The sequence below is a fragment of the Engraulis encrasicolus genome, chromosome 13 (genome assembly GCF_034702125.1).
Source record: "Engraulis encrasicolus isolate BLACKSEA-1 chromosome 13, IST_EnEncr_1.0, whole genome shotgun sequence".
In the NCBI taxonomy this organism is placed as follows: Eukaryota; Metazoa; Chordata; class Actinopteri; order Clupeiformes; family Engraulidae; genus Engraulis; species Engraulis encrasicolus.
This window is the reverse complement of record NC_085869.1, coordinates 43,800,458-43,815,089: the sequence shown is the minus strand read 5'-3', so window position 1 is coordinate 43,815,089 and position 14,632 is coordinate 43,800,458. Positions and strand designations below refer to the sequence as shown.

The following is a 14,632-nucleotide window of genomic DNA, read 5'->3' as shown; positions in this document are numbered from 1 at the left end:
CAGCGACGCTCCAAAGTGTTGAGTGGCGGGTTGCGTCACACGCGTGTCCCCATGAAATTCCTTATTCTAACACTAGATGGTAGCATTTCATTATTTTGGTTCAGAGCACAGGCATGTAAAGAAGTGAAGTTTGACCAGCTCTACGGCGCATGTCAAATGCAGAAAACAAACATACGGCTACTCTTCTACACTATAATGCTGGTAAAACCTTGGTATACTTGTCTATTTGTTGGAGCGTACTTACCTGAATAGACTTTAACTACATGGCGTGTTACGAATGCCTCAATTAACCTCAGGTCAAGAAGAACCTTCCAGTCCAGCCTTCAGTTCACGTTAGCTAAGTTGCTAACTCCATTGGACAAACTTTCCTGCTCTGTTGAACTTACAACATGAAGGCTGTTGTTTTAGCTGCGGGATATGGAACAAGGTTGCAAAGAGATGTTGAGAATGACACTACTGGGACATTCAAACATCTGTTGGGCATTGCCAAGCCATTGCTTCCCGTCGGCCACTGTGCTCTAATAACTCATTGGATCAAGGCAATGACAGCATCTAAATGTGTGGATACAATATTTGTGATTGTAAGTGTTCCTTGATTTTTTTTTTTAATGGACAATATGCAGCATTCATGTAAGGTTATACATGTGCGTGTGTGTGCTCAATTATTTCCTCTTCTTCAGACAAATGCACTGTACTTCGAACCATTTCAAGAATGGGCCCGTGAGTTTCCGAATGTGAAGATTCTCAGTGATGGAACCAGAACAAATGAGGTTAGTGTGGCCTCCAGGTTACTTTGAGTCAACCTGTTGTTGTATTGCATCTCATTCATAGACAAAATGCATGCAAATGTACATGTATATGATAATGCAGTATCACATTGCACACTAATGTAAAATACAAATGACCCATGCCATGGACAATAGCAATGACTGGAACTGTAAATAGACTTCTCATGATCCAATTTCACTTTGATTTCAGGGGCGGCTTGGTGCTGTCGCTTGCCTACAGCTTGCAATCAAACACTTCTCTGTGGATGACCATGTAATTGTCGTTGGAGGGTAGGCCAAAGCCATTCAGATCATTTTGTCACAGTCAAGATCTTACACCAGCTGTACCATGCAGCCCCTTATAACCACCTTATTTTCTTCTTTTCCCAATAGTGACACATTGTTCAAAGAAGACTTCAGCCTGTTGAAATTCACAGGGAGGTTTTCTGAGGCACAGGCCAAGCACAGCGATGCCAGTCTGGTGCTGTGTTACCAGTGTAAAGAAGAGGGTAGGTGCCCTTTGAGACCAGGTGGAAAACTGGAGTCCAGGGCCAGGAGTTACAAAAGTTGTCTAATAGTAGGGGCTGTAAGCCGAGAAATCGTTACGCGCTGGATAGAAGCATATAATTCGGTACACGTGTTCCTTGACTGATTTGAAGACATCCTAGAAGGGGTGCCCCTTGAAAAAAAAATGTCTACCATGTCATATACAATATGTCATGTTGGTAACGCATTACATTGTTATTACATGACATTATACTTAGCTGACAATGTTAATATAGTACTCAGAAGAGATGAAGCAAGGGTAGCCTGCTAGACCAGATTGATAAAACTACAAAATGTACATAGTGTGAAAGTATGGGTGAGTCTACGTGCTTGACAGCATGTAACATTGTGAACGATTTGATAAGATTCTTGGTCTGAATTAAAATGAGCATTGCCAACACTAAAACTATGGTGAGAATAGACTGCTGCTAATGCTCGATTTGAATGGGATAGTGTCAGTGCAAGATGCCCTAGGTAGCAGGTTCTTCATCCTCTAATTTCCATAACAGATATACGTATTTTATTTGTATGAGAGAGGGTAAAGGACAGGACCTTTCCATATGTATGAAGAACCCCATAAGATCACCCAATTCTATATTTTTACAAGTGCATATTGTGAGAGCATTTCAGTCATCTTTAGAATGGCATTACAGATTACTCAATATAGGCCTACAAGTAGGCCACAGTATGGCTTCAGTTCAAATTAAATGGGAATGATTTCTTAGTGTATGTTGAGTAAGAAGACAGAGATAAAAAAAAATGTTTATTTGCAGACAAGTCCTCACCTAGTACTTGTGTCAAAAGTTGTATTAGTTAGCTCAGTAATCATTGAGTACTTAAACTGCTATCAAAACTGACAGCTGAGCTGATGGACAACATGTACTGTAGGTCTTTTGCCACCCTTACCCATAGGAGAAATATCTATATAGAACAACACTTCTCATTTGGTATATACTATGAAAGTAAATCATTTCCTGGACTCATTTTCTTGGACTCATAAATAGTCTGGGCGGAAGAATAGTCGATCATACCCCGCCCCCCCAAACAAAATGCCACAAGACTTTTTTTAACCTTCAAGATTTTGAGTGGTAACAGTAACATAACTCATTCCCACTACACCTTTTTGCATAATATTGTACATGTCCTCAGAATGCTCTACATCAGTGGTTCTCAAACCTTTTGTGTGAAGTACCCCCTGAGAAAATATTGAGCTCTCCGAGTACCACCTTGACAACCAACATTAGAATATCGCAGTAAAGGCCTTCCATATTCACTTTTGCCAGTCAGTACAGGAGAGGTTCATAATGGCATTCCACCAGAGATGTCTCAAGTACCACCAGTGGTACGCGTACCACAGTTTGAGCACCACCGCTCTACATGTTTCAGTTCTATAGTTGTACTGTACAGTACAGTGCAGTGCAGTGGAGTGCAGTACAGTACAGTAGCATACAGAATGGTGCAGTATAATAAAGTACAGTAGAGTATAGTACAGTACAGTACAGTAGCATACAGTACGGCGCAGTACATACAGTACAGTAGCATACAGTACGGTGCAGTATAGTACAGTACAGTACAGTACAGTACAGTACAGTAGCATACAGTACGGTGCAGTACAGTACAGTAGCATACAGTATGGTGCAGTCTAGTACAATACAGTACAGTACAGTACAGTACAGTAGCATACTGCACGGTGCAGTAGAGTATAGTACGGTATATCACATTACAGTACAGTACAGTACAGTATAGTAGAGTACAGTACAGTGCAATACAGTAGAGTACAGTATAGTCTTATAGACGTTAGTCCTCCAAAGCCAATAGGATTTCCACATGCTGTTGTTTTAAGTTTTTGAAAGACTATTTTAGTAGCCTATGTGAGAGAGGGAAGGCAGGTAGACATGTTTTAAACAAAGGACCACACCCACAAATAAAAAATAACGAGCAAACAATACATTAAGTGGTTAGGTAGCCAACATGTCATCTAGATTAAAGCCAAAAGTAGATGGAAAAACAGACGTTACCATTTTGCTCTTTTAAAACAAAGTATCTGTCAATATACTGTATGGATGGTGTATTGCATATTGATTATTCATAATTTCCTAAGCATAAATGCCCTTATCACTCCATTGTACACTTAGGACTGCGATATACATATCTGAACATTAATCAGCATACATTTTGTCATTTTGTCAGCTGTCACTGACACTTGATATGTAGATGTATTATTGAGTTGATTGATATGAATATATTTGAGTTGGAGTGGTAGGGTTAAATCATTGAGGGGGTCCTAAGGAAGTAGTAGTAGTTTGTGTGTGTGCGCGCATGTGTAAGTGGGATTAAAATTATTGTTTGCCATCTTTATCTGAAGAGCAGACTGAGTGTCTGAACCTGCTAATGCTAGCATGCTAACATTGGGACAGTTATGTGTGGCCCAGTTCAAGGGTTTATCTAACTAAATTTTCTAACCTCAATTTTCTTTTTGGATGTTATAGATATGACCCACTGCAAATTTTTAAAACTCTTAATGAATGTTGGTTCAATAGCTAAATGCCCAGAAATGAGCTCTCAATTGTAGAGTGATCTCATTCTGACCATGGTTTTTTATGATTTTCCTGTTTTTTAATCTAAATAAGACATATATAACATTGTTTTTATGGTAAGCTTGGCACATATTTTCAAAGTTCAGTTTGTATACATCACACACAAATAGGTGGATTGGCCCATAACACCATTATGTCCAGGCAGTACAGCATTTTACTACTATTGGCTGGTTTTGGGCAGCCATCTTGGATTTACCCCATAAAAATGACCTTAATGACATTGAAATTTGGGGCACCCCTTCTGAAATGATGGAGAACACCCTAAGGAAGGTCTACACCGATTTTGGTGCTTCTATCCAGCGCGTAACGATTAGGCCCTTTTTGGACGCTAAGAGACCCAGCTATAAGGGCCCAATGTACTTTAACCCTAAAGTGGGTAATTTATGACCACAGGCACACATTTCTGTGCGCAATGTTCTGCCATTTTATAATTAGGAAGAAGACGATTTGTGATTTTAAAAGCACAAATTGTCTAACCACATCCAATGACTAATCTCCTGGCCATGTGTCTTTCAGAGGCATCCTAAGCGATTAACATAATGAATCACCTTGGTTTTTTTTAGTGGTGTACATTCAAAAAACTATCCTGATGGCCATGTGTATCTTTCAGAGACGTCCAAATATGGGATACTGGAGGTTGATGAGGACATGCGAGTGACCTGCATGAGGGAGAAGCCTCAGCCATCTGAAACGCAGTCCAGGAAGGCTGTGAGTTGCCTCCTGTTTGGCAGAGTTGGTGCAACAGTGTCAGAATTAAACCTTCTCGAAGTTCTGCAAAATAGATGTACTCTTACCATATATTGTTTTTGGAGCCTCCTTGTGGCTTTCCTCTGTCCTTGCATAGCTAGGGTTCTTAGCACAAAACACATTTGGAGCGTCTTCATTTACTATTTATTTTTAAATCAAGCATCAGTAATGTTCAATGTATATTTTGCTAACTGGAAAATGTGTTAAGTATTGTAATTGTTTTCTATTGTAGTGCCCCTGCTTCTACTTGTTCTCACAAGAAAGTCTCCCCCTCTTGGATGAGTTCCTTGGTGAGAAAAAGGTAAATTACATATGGCAAAAATGAATGGACATAAATCTTTATCATTTAAAGGGACACTGCAGGAAATGGTCAAAAAGGGTACTGCAACTATGCTGCTCATTGAAACTAGGCTCCCTATTGCCAAATTTGATCTTTACATGAAAGTTTACCAAGTAATAAATAAATATGACCTAGTATGGTCCAATTACAGTCATTTTTGCAGCTAAAAATGGCTATTTTAGGACATTCAAAATGGCGGACCATGGAGAAGATCCCCCTTTTCATTTATGAAAGGTGCCATTTTTCCAGTCATAATGAATACATAGAATTTGATGGTGGTGGGAAGTATTCATGAAAAGGGTAAAATTAGTGAAAGGGCAGCATGAATTCTGGAAATGAACAACTAAAAATCTCACACAGTGTCCCTTTAAAGCAATACTGCACCATTTCTAGAAATAAGCTCATGTTACACCTCCACTTGAGTTAAATAGTTCTGTGTTTTACCTTCCTTCTGTTCTTTCAGCCATTCTCCTTGTCTGGTGATGTTACTTCTAGTTTCAAGCTGGCAATGATCATTGAATCTTGTGGTTCCTGTTAGCTGCCTGCTAACATATGATTCAATTACACGAGAGCTTGGAGGTAGAATTTGCACTGCCAGACTCAGAGAATGGCTGCAAGCACAGGCGAAAGGTATAATTCAATTGCTCATCTCAAAGGAAGGTGCAAAAGGAGCTTAATTCCAGAAATGTTGCAATTATTGTTTTATTATTTGCAATTATTATTTGTAATTGTTTTAATGTTTAATAAATATTTACAATTACCCCCCCACATGCTGCTGTCCATTTCAAACCTATGTTGTCACAACAGAATGCCCCCATTCAGGAGAGAGATGCCCCTGGGACCTTTCTGTCCTGGCTCATTCTAAGGTAAATTTTGCAGACATATTATGGCATCATTGGAAAGAAAATTAGTAACGTGTATTACCAGTGACTGAGAAATGCATTTAACAAAGGGCCCACACTCTGACCTACCACTTATTCCCTGATATAGAAACTAAAGCATTCATTCATGTTCTTTGACCCGTTTCAGGAGGCCTGTTTATGTCCAAGAGATACTTGGACGCTTTGACGTGGGAAACCTTCCATCTTACATTGAATGTGACAAATACTTTAAAGACAGGGTGCAAGATACCAGTGTTTATTTACAATAACATTTAAAAATAAGAACATGTGTGTAATTTCTATGCATGGTGATCTGTCCAAGCCTTATAAATTAATGAAAATGTGGTGCTTAAATGTCAGGAGGGGGTTGGGGTGTCTTAGATATGATTTTATACTTCCACATACATTCCTGAGAAATCATGTAAAGTAATAAAGTCATGTATATTCCTACAATAAAACGTCCAAATGATTCAGTGATCCCGATTCATTCATTCATTCATTCATCCACCCACCCACACACCCATTCATTCTGTGATGAGTCTCTTGCACTTATCCGATGCCTTCTCGCGGCTGTTCTCCATCTTGGCGATCCTGGAGCCGAACTGCATGGCCCTCTTGGGCAGGACGGCGGAGGCGGCCAGGCCCAGCTGTCTGGCGGCCAGCCTCAGCAGCAGCTTCTCTCCCAGGCCCCGCGGCAGAGACAGGTCCGCCTTCTCCCACACTGGCAGCTGGTTCAGGAAACTCACCACATCCTCGTCCAAGTATGGAAACCTTTCAAAAACATTTAAGAACATATACATAAAAAATTAAGAGGCAGACGCTGTAAACCTGCCCCTTCAAATACAAGTCAAAATCAGCTTTGTCAGTGTCTTATGATCTTCACATACTGATGTATGCAAGTCATGTTGGTCAATAAACCTTAAATGTAAGATTTTAGTAATGTCAAAATCTATACCTCTTCATCAACTAAAATGTGCATGTACTGTATTTGCATGGCTTCATCATGGATTAACACAGCCTCACTTAATTTGATTGTGAAAACTGAAAAAGATACCGGTACATTAACCTAAGAAGGACATCAAGCAAGTATGATACAATGGGCCTTGGCTGTGGTTCAAAAAGGGCTGTACTGTTACACCAGCTGGTTCAATTTCAATTTCCAGATCCTTCCCCATGTCTCTCTCCCAAACATTTCCTGTCATTATCAAAATAAAAAGGCATGTGGAGGGTGGGGGGGCACTGTGGCCCGGCATGCTAAGTGCCCCCACATATGGGCTTGCATGCCCATGGCGACCCAGGTTCAAGTCTGGCCTGCGTCCTTTGCCAGTCCTGCCCAAATCGCTCTCTCCCCCTCTCTTCCTGTCATACTCTCAACTGTCCTATAAGCAATGAAGAGACAGGAGACCATAAAAATTGAAAAATAAAATATACACAAACATGGTACACTGTAATGGTATGGCCTCAGAATAAATGACAACTAATTTGACTGTGAGAATTAGAAAATACATGCATAAACCACCAAGAAGGTCGTTCAGTAAGTGTGACGGAATGACATCTTCTCTACCTGGCTTCCTTCCCATGGTCCCCGATGACGCGGTCGTCTCTGCCAAGGTTGCGTGATGAGATCCTGCCCAGCTCCATGGCCAGCTCCCTGACTAGGCCCGGGAGGCCGTCGCTCTTGAACCGCACCCTGTGCCTGGAGTAGCCCGCCAGCTGCTCGTCTGCACCGATGCCCGTCAGCACTACCTGCCAAGAAAACATTTTTTTTTAAACTAATAAAAACATTCAGTGCTTGTAGACAAAACAAACCTCAGAAACAGTTCCATTAGCTCGAGCAAACCAGGGAACAGTGTGTGCTTTGTTATTGCCCTTCTTACGAAATGGGGCATGAAATCTTGGGGAGGTTATTTTGCTGGCACATTGCACATTTTTTTTACCTTCGCGGTTGAAGTGTGTGGCTTCTGTTCTGGGCAGCCGTCTGCTGTTGCCATGGCGCCGACCCCTCTGGAGGCGAACCACACGGCACAGCCGATGCTGTCGTCCAGGACGGTGTCCAAGGGATGCACCAAGTGGCTGATGCGCTCCTGCCTTGCGCTCTGGAGCTCCTCTGGTGTGACGTTGATCTCTAGAAAGTTCCACCTGCGCTCTGGGCTGAGACGCCGCAGCTCCAGCAAGCCGTCGCGGCCTGTGATTCTGTCGGGCACGTCAAATCGGCCAGTCGAATTCATATCTCTTTGATTACATGGCTCATCTGTGGTGGGGCCCTGTTTATTTTGGGCCTTTTTGCCCTTCTTTTTATTGCTATTACTAGACTGTGGCTGCATTTTTGCTTCTTGAAGCTTGAAGGCCACGTTGAGGAGGTCAATGGGCTTGTCTGCAGGCACATGGCGGTCGGCAAGGACGGCCAGAATCATCGAGTCAATTCCGCCAGAGAAAAGTATGGCTATGTCAGTCTGGTCATTGGTGCATGATTGTTCCAGAGAGGGGCTGCTGCTGGTGCTGCTGCTTCTACAGGGTAAGCTTTGCACTCTCCTGCGCACAGCTTCACTCAGCACCTCAATGAGTTGGTTCACCTTTCCCACACGCTCACTATGTAGTAACAGCTCCGCCAAAGCCTCCATAGGAAGCTGAGGGCTGGGGGCATTTTCACAGTTCTGTGGTGCTGCTGTGCTCGTGTTCATAGCACATATGGGAGCTCGGAGGGAGACACCTGAAGCATTTGGCACTACGCTGGCGTACGGTGGCAGGTCTTCCCACGCGTAGTCAGGATTATGGACAGAGGGACAGCCAGCAGCTTCGACCCAAGGGAAAACTTCTATGATCAGCTCCTTGTGATGAGCACAATCTTCCAGGTCAAGCCTGAAGATTCCAGCTGCGGGTACTTCGTGCCACTGGGATGGTTCAGAGACAGATGCAGGGCACGACGCCACAGAGGTGAGAGTCAACACCACCTCCGCCGGGTCCAGGTGCCACAGCAGACTTCTTCGGCCAAAATAATCCCTGCCAAACCAAATGCAACGGTTCGCCGCCTCGTAGTACAGCACAGCCCAAGGCCCCCGGACCCGAGAAAGGACGCCACATATGCCAGCAGAATCTGTCTGGGCTGACAGATGCTGAAGCATAACCTCGGTGTCGTTTTCCTCAGGTCCAACCGCAAGGCCGCCAAAGACCTCACCATTCCAAAGCAGCAGGTTACCTACAGTGTCTTGAAGAGGCTGTGCAGTCAGCCTGCCCTTCATATGGAGAACATGGGCTGAGAAGAGGCAACGAAAATCCGGACAAATCACAGATTTCGTGACATCCTGGCTGTGGTCGGGGCCGCGGTTGGTTAAGGTTTTCCTCACTCGGTCTGGCAGCACTGGGGACACGGACAGGCTCAGCACACAACAAATTCCACACATTTTTTGTGCTCTTCCACTGCTATCCTCTTACATTTCTTGGAATTCTTTCTTTAGGTTGTCCAGGTCCTCTGAAAGGGAAAGCACAATGTCAAACACGCGCCAGTGCGGTATTCAAAGTATACATACAAAATGTGTAGGTAATTTAGTGGGCATTTAAAAGCAATTACTTTTACACGCGCTCATTGTCTGGGCTCTGTCTGCCAGGAAGAAAATGTTGCTATTGGGCTGCTGGAGGTACACACTCTGCACAGAAACAACGTGCCGATTAACACAAAGCCATGCTGAATTTAAAACAAATATATGTAAAAATGCCATAGAGACTACCTACCCTGTTCTTCTTCAAATTAGAGAGCTCATCAACCAGAATCTTCTGTTCCCGAATCTGAGGAGCAAGACACCGATTACACGTGGACGGTGCAAACAGAAACGAATGCTAAATTCATTGCTCAATTGAGAAAGCATTGTTTCTCTTAACATGATCTTAAATATCTGTGTTTCGCAAGATAGCGATAAATAACCATCGATATAGCACCTGAGAGAGGGTTTATGTTATGTTAACCGGCTGTGATAGCACACCTTCAGAGTGTAGCCAACCACCAAAGTTAGCATAACGGATCAAAACATTTCAAACCTTCTTGCTCAGTTCGTCCTTCTGAGTGGTTGTTTCTTGAGCAGTACCACATGCCAGTGGGTTAGGTTTTGTTGTCATTGTGAATGGAATGAAAGTCAACAAAATGTACTCGTTTATAACAGCAATATAGTGAAATTTTCACAAAACAAATCCACAACCCTCGGCTTCCGGACTGCGGACGGAAGCACGTGTCTCAAACGGAAAGGCGTCATCTCAACTTGTCATTTAACCCTTTAACCCCAGCCGGCCTGAACTCCTGAATATCAGCTAATTGAATTCAATTGATTGATTTAACTCCCTGCACGCCATGACAATTGCCACAGAGTTGAAGTTAGCCTGCAACATTTTGCTAGAAGTGGCAAATCTCTCTGTGGTAGTGTTGTTGCCTTTCAGTTGGCCTCTATTTTTTTTCATAGTCAAGTTGACCCTGTTGAGAAGTGAACTAGTCACCAGGACTTTACTAGTGTACAGTTAACTAGTGACTGTAGGCATAGGCTACCTACAAGCCCTACCCTAGCCCAAAGGTAAAATGACATCTGAAGTTTTAATATCAGTGAAAGAGGAGACAAAAGAAGAGGACTTTGATGACTTTTTGTACTCTTACATAACTGCAAATCAAACAGTGGATGAGAAGCCTGAATTGGAAAATGGCTTTAAAACTGAAATAGACAGACCTTCAGCCATTCCTGGTCCAGATTTTCTTACAGCTATGGATATCAAAACAGAAAAAGATGGAGAGGAAGAACAAATAAAAACTGAAATGGGTAGGGCATCAACAACCATTCTGGACCCAGATGTTCACGTTTCCATGGACAATAAAAAGAGAAGATGGAAAAAAGGAAAAAGAGCAGGGCGGACAAAAAGAAGAATTTCTACTGAGAGAGAGGATTCCTCTTCTGCATCAAGTAAGTCAATTTTTTTTTACATCTTTAGTCACATTTGGGTGGGGGGGGGGTGCTTGATCAATAGACCCACCACACAATTGTTTTAGCTGAATACAGGGTATTTTACCACATACGAGTAAAAAAAAGAAAAAAACCTATGTGACCTATCTGTTGAACAATGCTCAACATTGTCATTAACATGTGTTTGCTAATATCAATTATAGGTCATATAAATGTAAATGTAGACAACATCTCTTCTCCTAAGTCACTTGTCCTCTTTTCTGGTTTAATTTGTATATCCCTGTGGTCAGTGTAATGATAGAAATGGTAAAACTGTAGGCTATATTTACATTTTCTACTAGTACTTTTGGGGAAAACGGGATCATTTCCCTCCACTCTACCCCATGCAACATGGCATCATGCAACTGTGTTTGGATAACACGCCAAATTGAACGGTCTATCAGGTGTGTGGACTACAGCTTTGCATGTTAAGTCCAGCTCGACAACGCCCTGTGACAGGTTATGGTCAGGGGATGTTTTGATCTGGGCACAATTTCGCCATTTTCAGTGCTTGTTACGCTGTTGTTGGTAAAAGTAAAGCGGCAAAAACATTGCTTTACTGACAGGTTAGGGTTAGGGATGGTTTTGGTTAGGGCACAGCTGAGCATTTTCAAATTAAGCAACAGAAATTTGCTGCAGGCAAAAGAAATTAGCAGCAGTGGCAGGAAAACTACTTGCCTGGTCACATGACAAAATTGATTTTCTGCAGTGTTGTACAGCACAACTTAACATGCGAAGGCGTTGCACCACAGCATGGAATGCATAGAATGAAATAAAAATGCTTTTACATGATGCCAGTCTGATCACATAAATGTTTGGAATGGTCATTTTTGAATTTCATATGTACACCATAGGTGCTCTTCAAGGAATACAGTCCAACACAATGCATAATATGGAGGAAAACACACACCATCAAGATAAGCCCAACGATAAAAGGCACTATCAGTGCGGTGTATGCGGAAAGTCTTTCAAGACTCGGTCACATCTCACCAGACACCAGACGACACACTCAAAGGAAAAGACGTTTCTGTGCTCTCTTTGTGGACATGGCTTTGGCAGGAAAGATGACCTCAAGAGACACCAGATGATTCATTCAGGAGAAACGCCATATCAGTGCTCACAATGCGGAAAGGGTTATACTCACACAGGCCATCTCAAAGCCCACCAGATGATCCATTCGGGTGTAAAGCCATTTCAGTGTTCACATTGCGAAAAGAGTTTTACTCACTTGGGCAGACTCACAACCCACCAGGTGATCCATTCTGTTGAAAAGCCATTTCTGTGTACTGACTGTGGAAAAACATTTAGTTACGAGTGCACTTTAAAGAGACACCAGACAATCCATTCAGATATAAAGCCATTTGTGTGCTCTCAATGTGAAAAGACATTTGGTACAATATCCCTTCTGAAAAAACACCAAAGGATGCATTCCAAACCATTTCCGTGTTCTCATTGTGCAAAGAACTTTGCTTCAAATTCTCATCTCAAGAGCCACATGATGGTCCATACTATTATGGGCCAAGGGGAAAACCCATATGAGTGCTCTCTCTGCGGAAAGAGTTTTCGGCAGATGAGCGATCTCAAGGAGCACCAGAAGGCCCATTTCGGCAAGTCATATGAGTGCTCTCTCTGTGGAAAGAGTTTTCGGCTGATGAACAGTCTCAAGGATCACCAGATGGTCCATTCTGGAGAAAAGCCATTTCAATGCTCACAATGCGGAAAGAGTTTTAATCTCAAAGGCAATCTCAAGAAACACCAGGTAGTCCATTCAGATGAAAAGCCATATCAGTGCTCTCACTGTGGAAAGAGGTTTCGTCGAATGGGCGGTCTAAAGGAACACCAGGTAATCCATTCAAAAGAGGAGCATAAGACTTATCAGTGATGTCATTGAGGAAAGAGCTTTGCTCATTTGCAAAAGCTCAATAAACACCAGAACATTCACAAAGCATAGCGCTGGTAGTGCCATTGGTCTGAAGAAGGTAGTTTTTCATATTAACACCTCATTAAGACATTTATTTATTCATCATACTTTTTGTGGGCTATTTTATATTTGCCATTTTGATTTGTAAGACATCTCATTGTATTGTAGTTTATTTTATTGTTGGTGGTACGATTGTCCTGGTGAGTTGGACCTTTTTGTCCTGTCAGTCTCTAGAAGTGTTTCTGTTCATGTCCCTCAAAGTTTCCTGCCATTTTCACTGCCTGTTATTTGAGAAAAGTTCCTTTGCATCGAGTTTTGTATCCTGAAATTTGTGCACCTCTGAAGTCTGTGATCACTTCCTCTGTTGGCTATTTGAACTGTGATTACTAAGAACTTAAATTTTTTGAAGCTCCTGATTTTGTGCTATGACAAGTAAAGACTACCTTGACTATAACCCCTGATGTGCACAGTGACATGTAGGCATGAATGCCCTAATTTAGATAACATTTTATTCATATTGGATAAAAAACATTGGTTAAATTTTGGGGTAAAATATTTTGCCATTTAATTCCTTTTGTTGTAGTTCTGTGATGAAACCTTTTAAGAAAAAAGGGACAGAAATGAACTTTCTTTATGTTTGTTATTTTCACCAGGACTCCCTGGCAGAAGAGACTGTAGTCTCAATGGGATAATCCTGGCTAAATAAAGGATAAATGAAAGTTATTGTTAATAAAAGGCATTGAAAGTTTACTTTTGTCCTGTCAAATGGGTTTTCATTGAGTGGAGCATCATTGCTGATGGCAAGACACAAGTCAGGTATGCGTTCACCAAACCAACGTAAACTCAAAGCTTTAGGATTTTCATTTAGTGACCCAGTATGGCAAATAGAGACATGTCACCAGAAATCTGGTTTACAATATGTCACATACGTGAGTACATCCCTCACATTTTGGCAGATTTGTAAATATATCTTTTCATAGGACAACATTAAAGAAATTTCACTTTGACACAATGATTAGTGACCTGTTAACAACATAACTGTTGAAATGTGTTGATCACTCACCAAAAAATCAAAATACAGCCATTTATGTTTGAACATGTACCCACAAAAGTGAGTACACCCCAGACTAAAATCCGGTAGAGAAGGGGCCATGTTGGCCCGAATCGTCTCGAATGCACGTTTTGTTAAAAACGAAAGTTCGAGAGAAGCGTAGTGAAATTTGGCATGCCTAATTTACCACGGTCTGCATTCTGTTCTCCACTTAACTGTCATTCGCCTGAATTCAGCGCGAAAAGATAGGCACGCCTATTTAACCAGCTGCATCTCATTCTCCGCTCTGCCGTCATTCGGTGGAATTTCAGCGCACAGAAAATTTGGAACGCCCCGTAATTAACTATCCAGCATTTATTCTCCACTTTCCTGTCTCCAGTCAGAAATTTTCTTTCTCGCACGCACCCATCACCTCCCCGTTCGCCTCCCTTACACCACTGTTCTATCGATTCGTCAAGCATCTTGCCCTAGCTTCCTCTCAGATCACCTCACTCCATTGCTCTCCAACCATCATCCACCGGGGGTGTCCACTCAGAGTTCACACATATCTGCGGGCGTAGATACTGCCCGAGCTCTCAGTGGCGCCCGGTATTCCCGAGCTCGAGAAAGTTTGCGGCATAGACATTTCTCGGCCATGGCAGTACTTCAGCACCACGGCCAGCGATCTTGCTTAATATGCCATGTAATCTATCTTAGCCTCTTGAGGGGACAGCCACTCTCCTGCGAGAGCGGCACGATCACGAGAAGTCTGTTCTCCAGCGAGAACGAGGATGTGTGCATACATGCTTAATCCAAATTGCAGAGAG

The 14,632-nt window shown here is 42.4% G+C and overlaps 4 protein-coding genes across 4 annotated transcripts; 2 read left to right on the top strand and 2 right to left on the bottom strand.

Moving 5' to 3' along the window:
- Positions 1-114: 114 nt before the first annotated feature.
- On the top strand, positions 115-6,347 carry zgc:136439 (uncharacterized protein LOC678627 homolog). The gene is made up of 8 exons (XM_063213975.1): positions 115-581; positions 681-770; positions 979-1,058; positions 1,161-1,276; positions 4,521-4,618; positions 4,890-4,958; positions 5,805-5,863; positions 6,027-6,347. The coding sequence occupies exons 1-8, from the start codon at positions 390-392 to the stop codon at positions 6,145-6,147; spliced, it is 825 nt and encodes a 274-aa protein (XP_063070045.1). The 5' UTR covers positions 115-389; the 3' UTR covers positions 6,148-6,347.
- Positions 6,348-6,386: 39 nt separating this feature from the next.
- On the bottom strand, positions 6,387-9,279 carry asnsd1 (asparagine synthetase domain containing 1). Its single transcript, XM_063213974.1, has 3 exons — positions 7,816-9,279; positions 7,443-7,624; positions 6,387-6,649 (listed from the first exon to the last, which is right to left on the bottom strand). The coding sequence occupies exons 1-3, from the start codon at positions 9,277-9,279 to the stop codon at positions 6,403-6,405; spliced, it is 1,893 nt and encodes a 630-aa protein (XP_063070044.1). The 3' UTR covers positions 6,387-6,402.
- Positions 9,247-10,107, bottom strand: LOC134461206 (ASNSD1 upstream open reading frame protein-like). The gene is made up of 4 exons (XM_063213976.1): positions 9,911-10,107; positions 9,608-9,661; positions 9,447-9,522; positions 9,247-9,347 (listed from the first exon to the last, which is right to left on the bottom strand). Exons 1-4 carry the CDS (start codon positions 9,986-9,988, stop codon positions 9,307-9,309), a joined length of 249 nt encoding a protein of 82 aa, XP_063070046.1. The 5' UTR covers positions 9,989-10,107; the 3' UTR covers positions 9,247-9,306.
- Positions 10,108-10,166: 59 nt separating this feature from the next.
- On the top strand, positions 10,167-13,508 carry LOC134461814 (zinc finger protein OZF-like). Its single transcript, XM_063214656.1, has 3 exons — positions 10,167-10,815; positions 11,709-12,697; positions 13,429-13,508. The coding sequence occupies exons 1-3, from the start codon at positions 10,440-10,442 to the stop codon at positions 13,465-13,467; spliced, it is 1,404 nt and encodes a 467-aa protein (XP_063070726.1). The 5' UTR covers positions 10,167-10,439; the 3' UTR covers positions 13,468-13,508.
- The last annotated feature ends 1,124 nt before the right edge of the window (positions 13,509-14,632 follow it).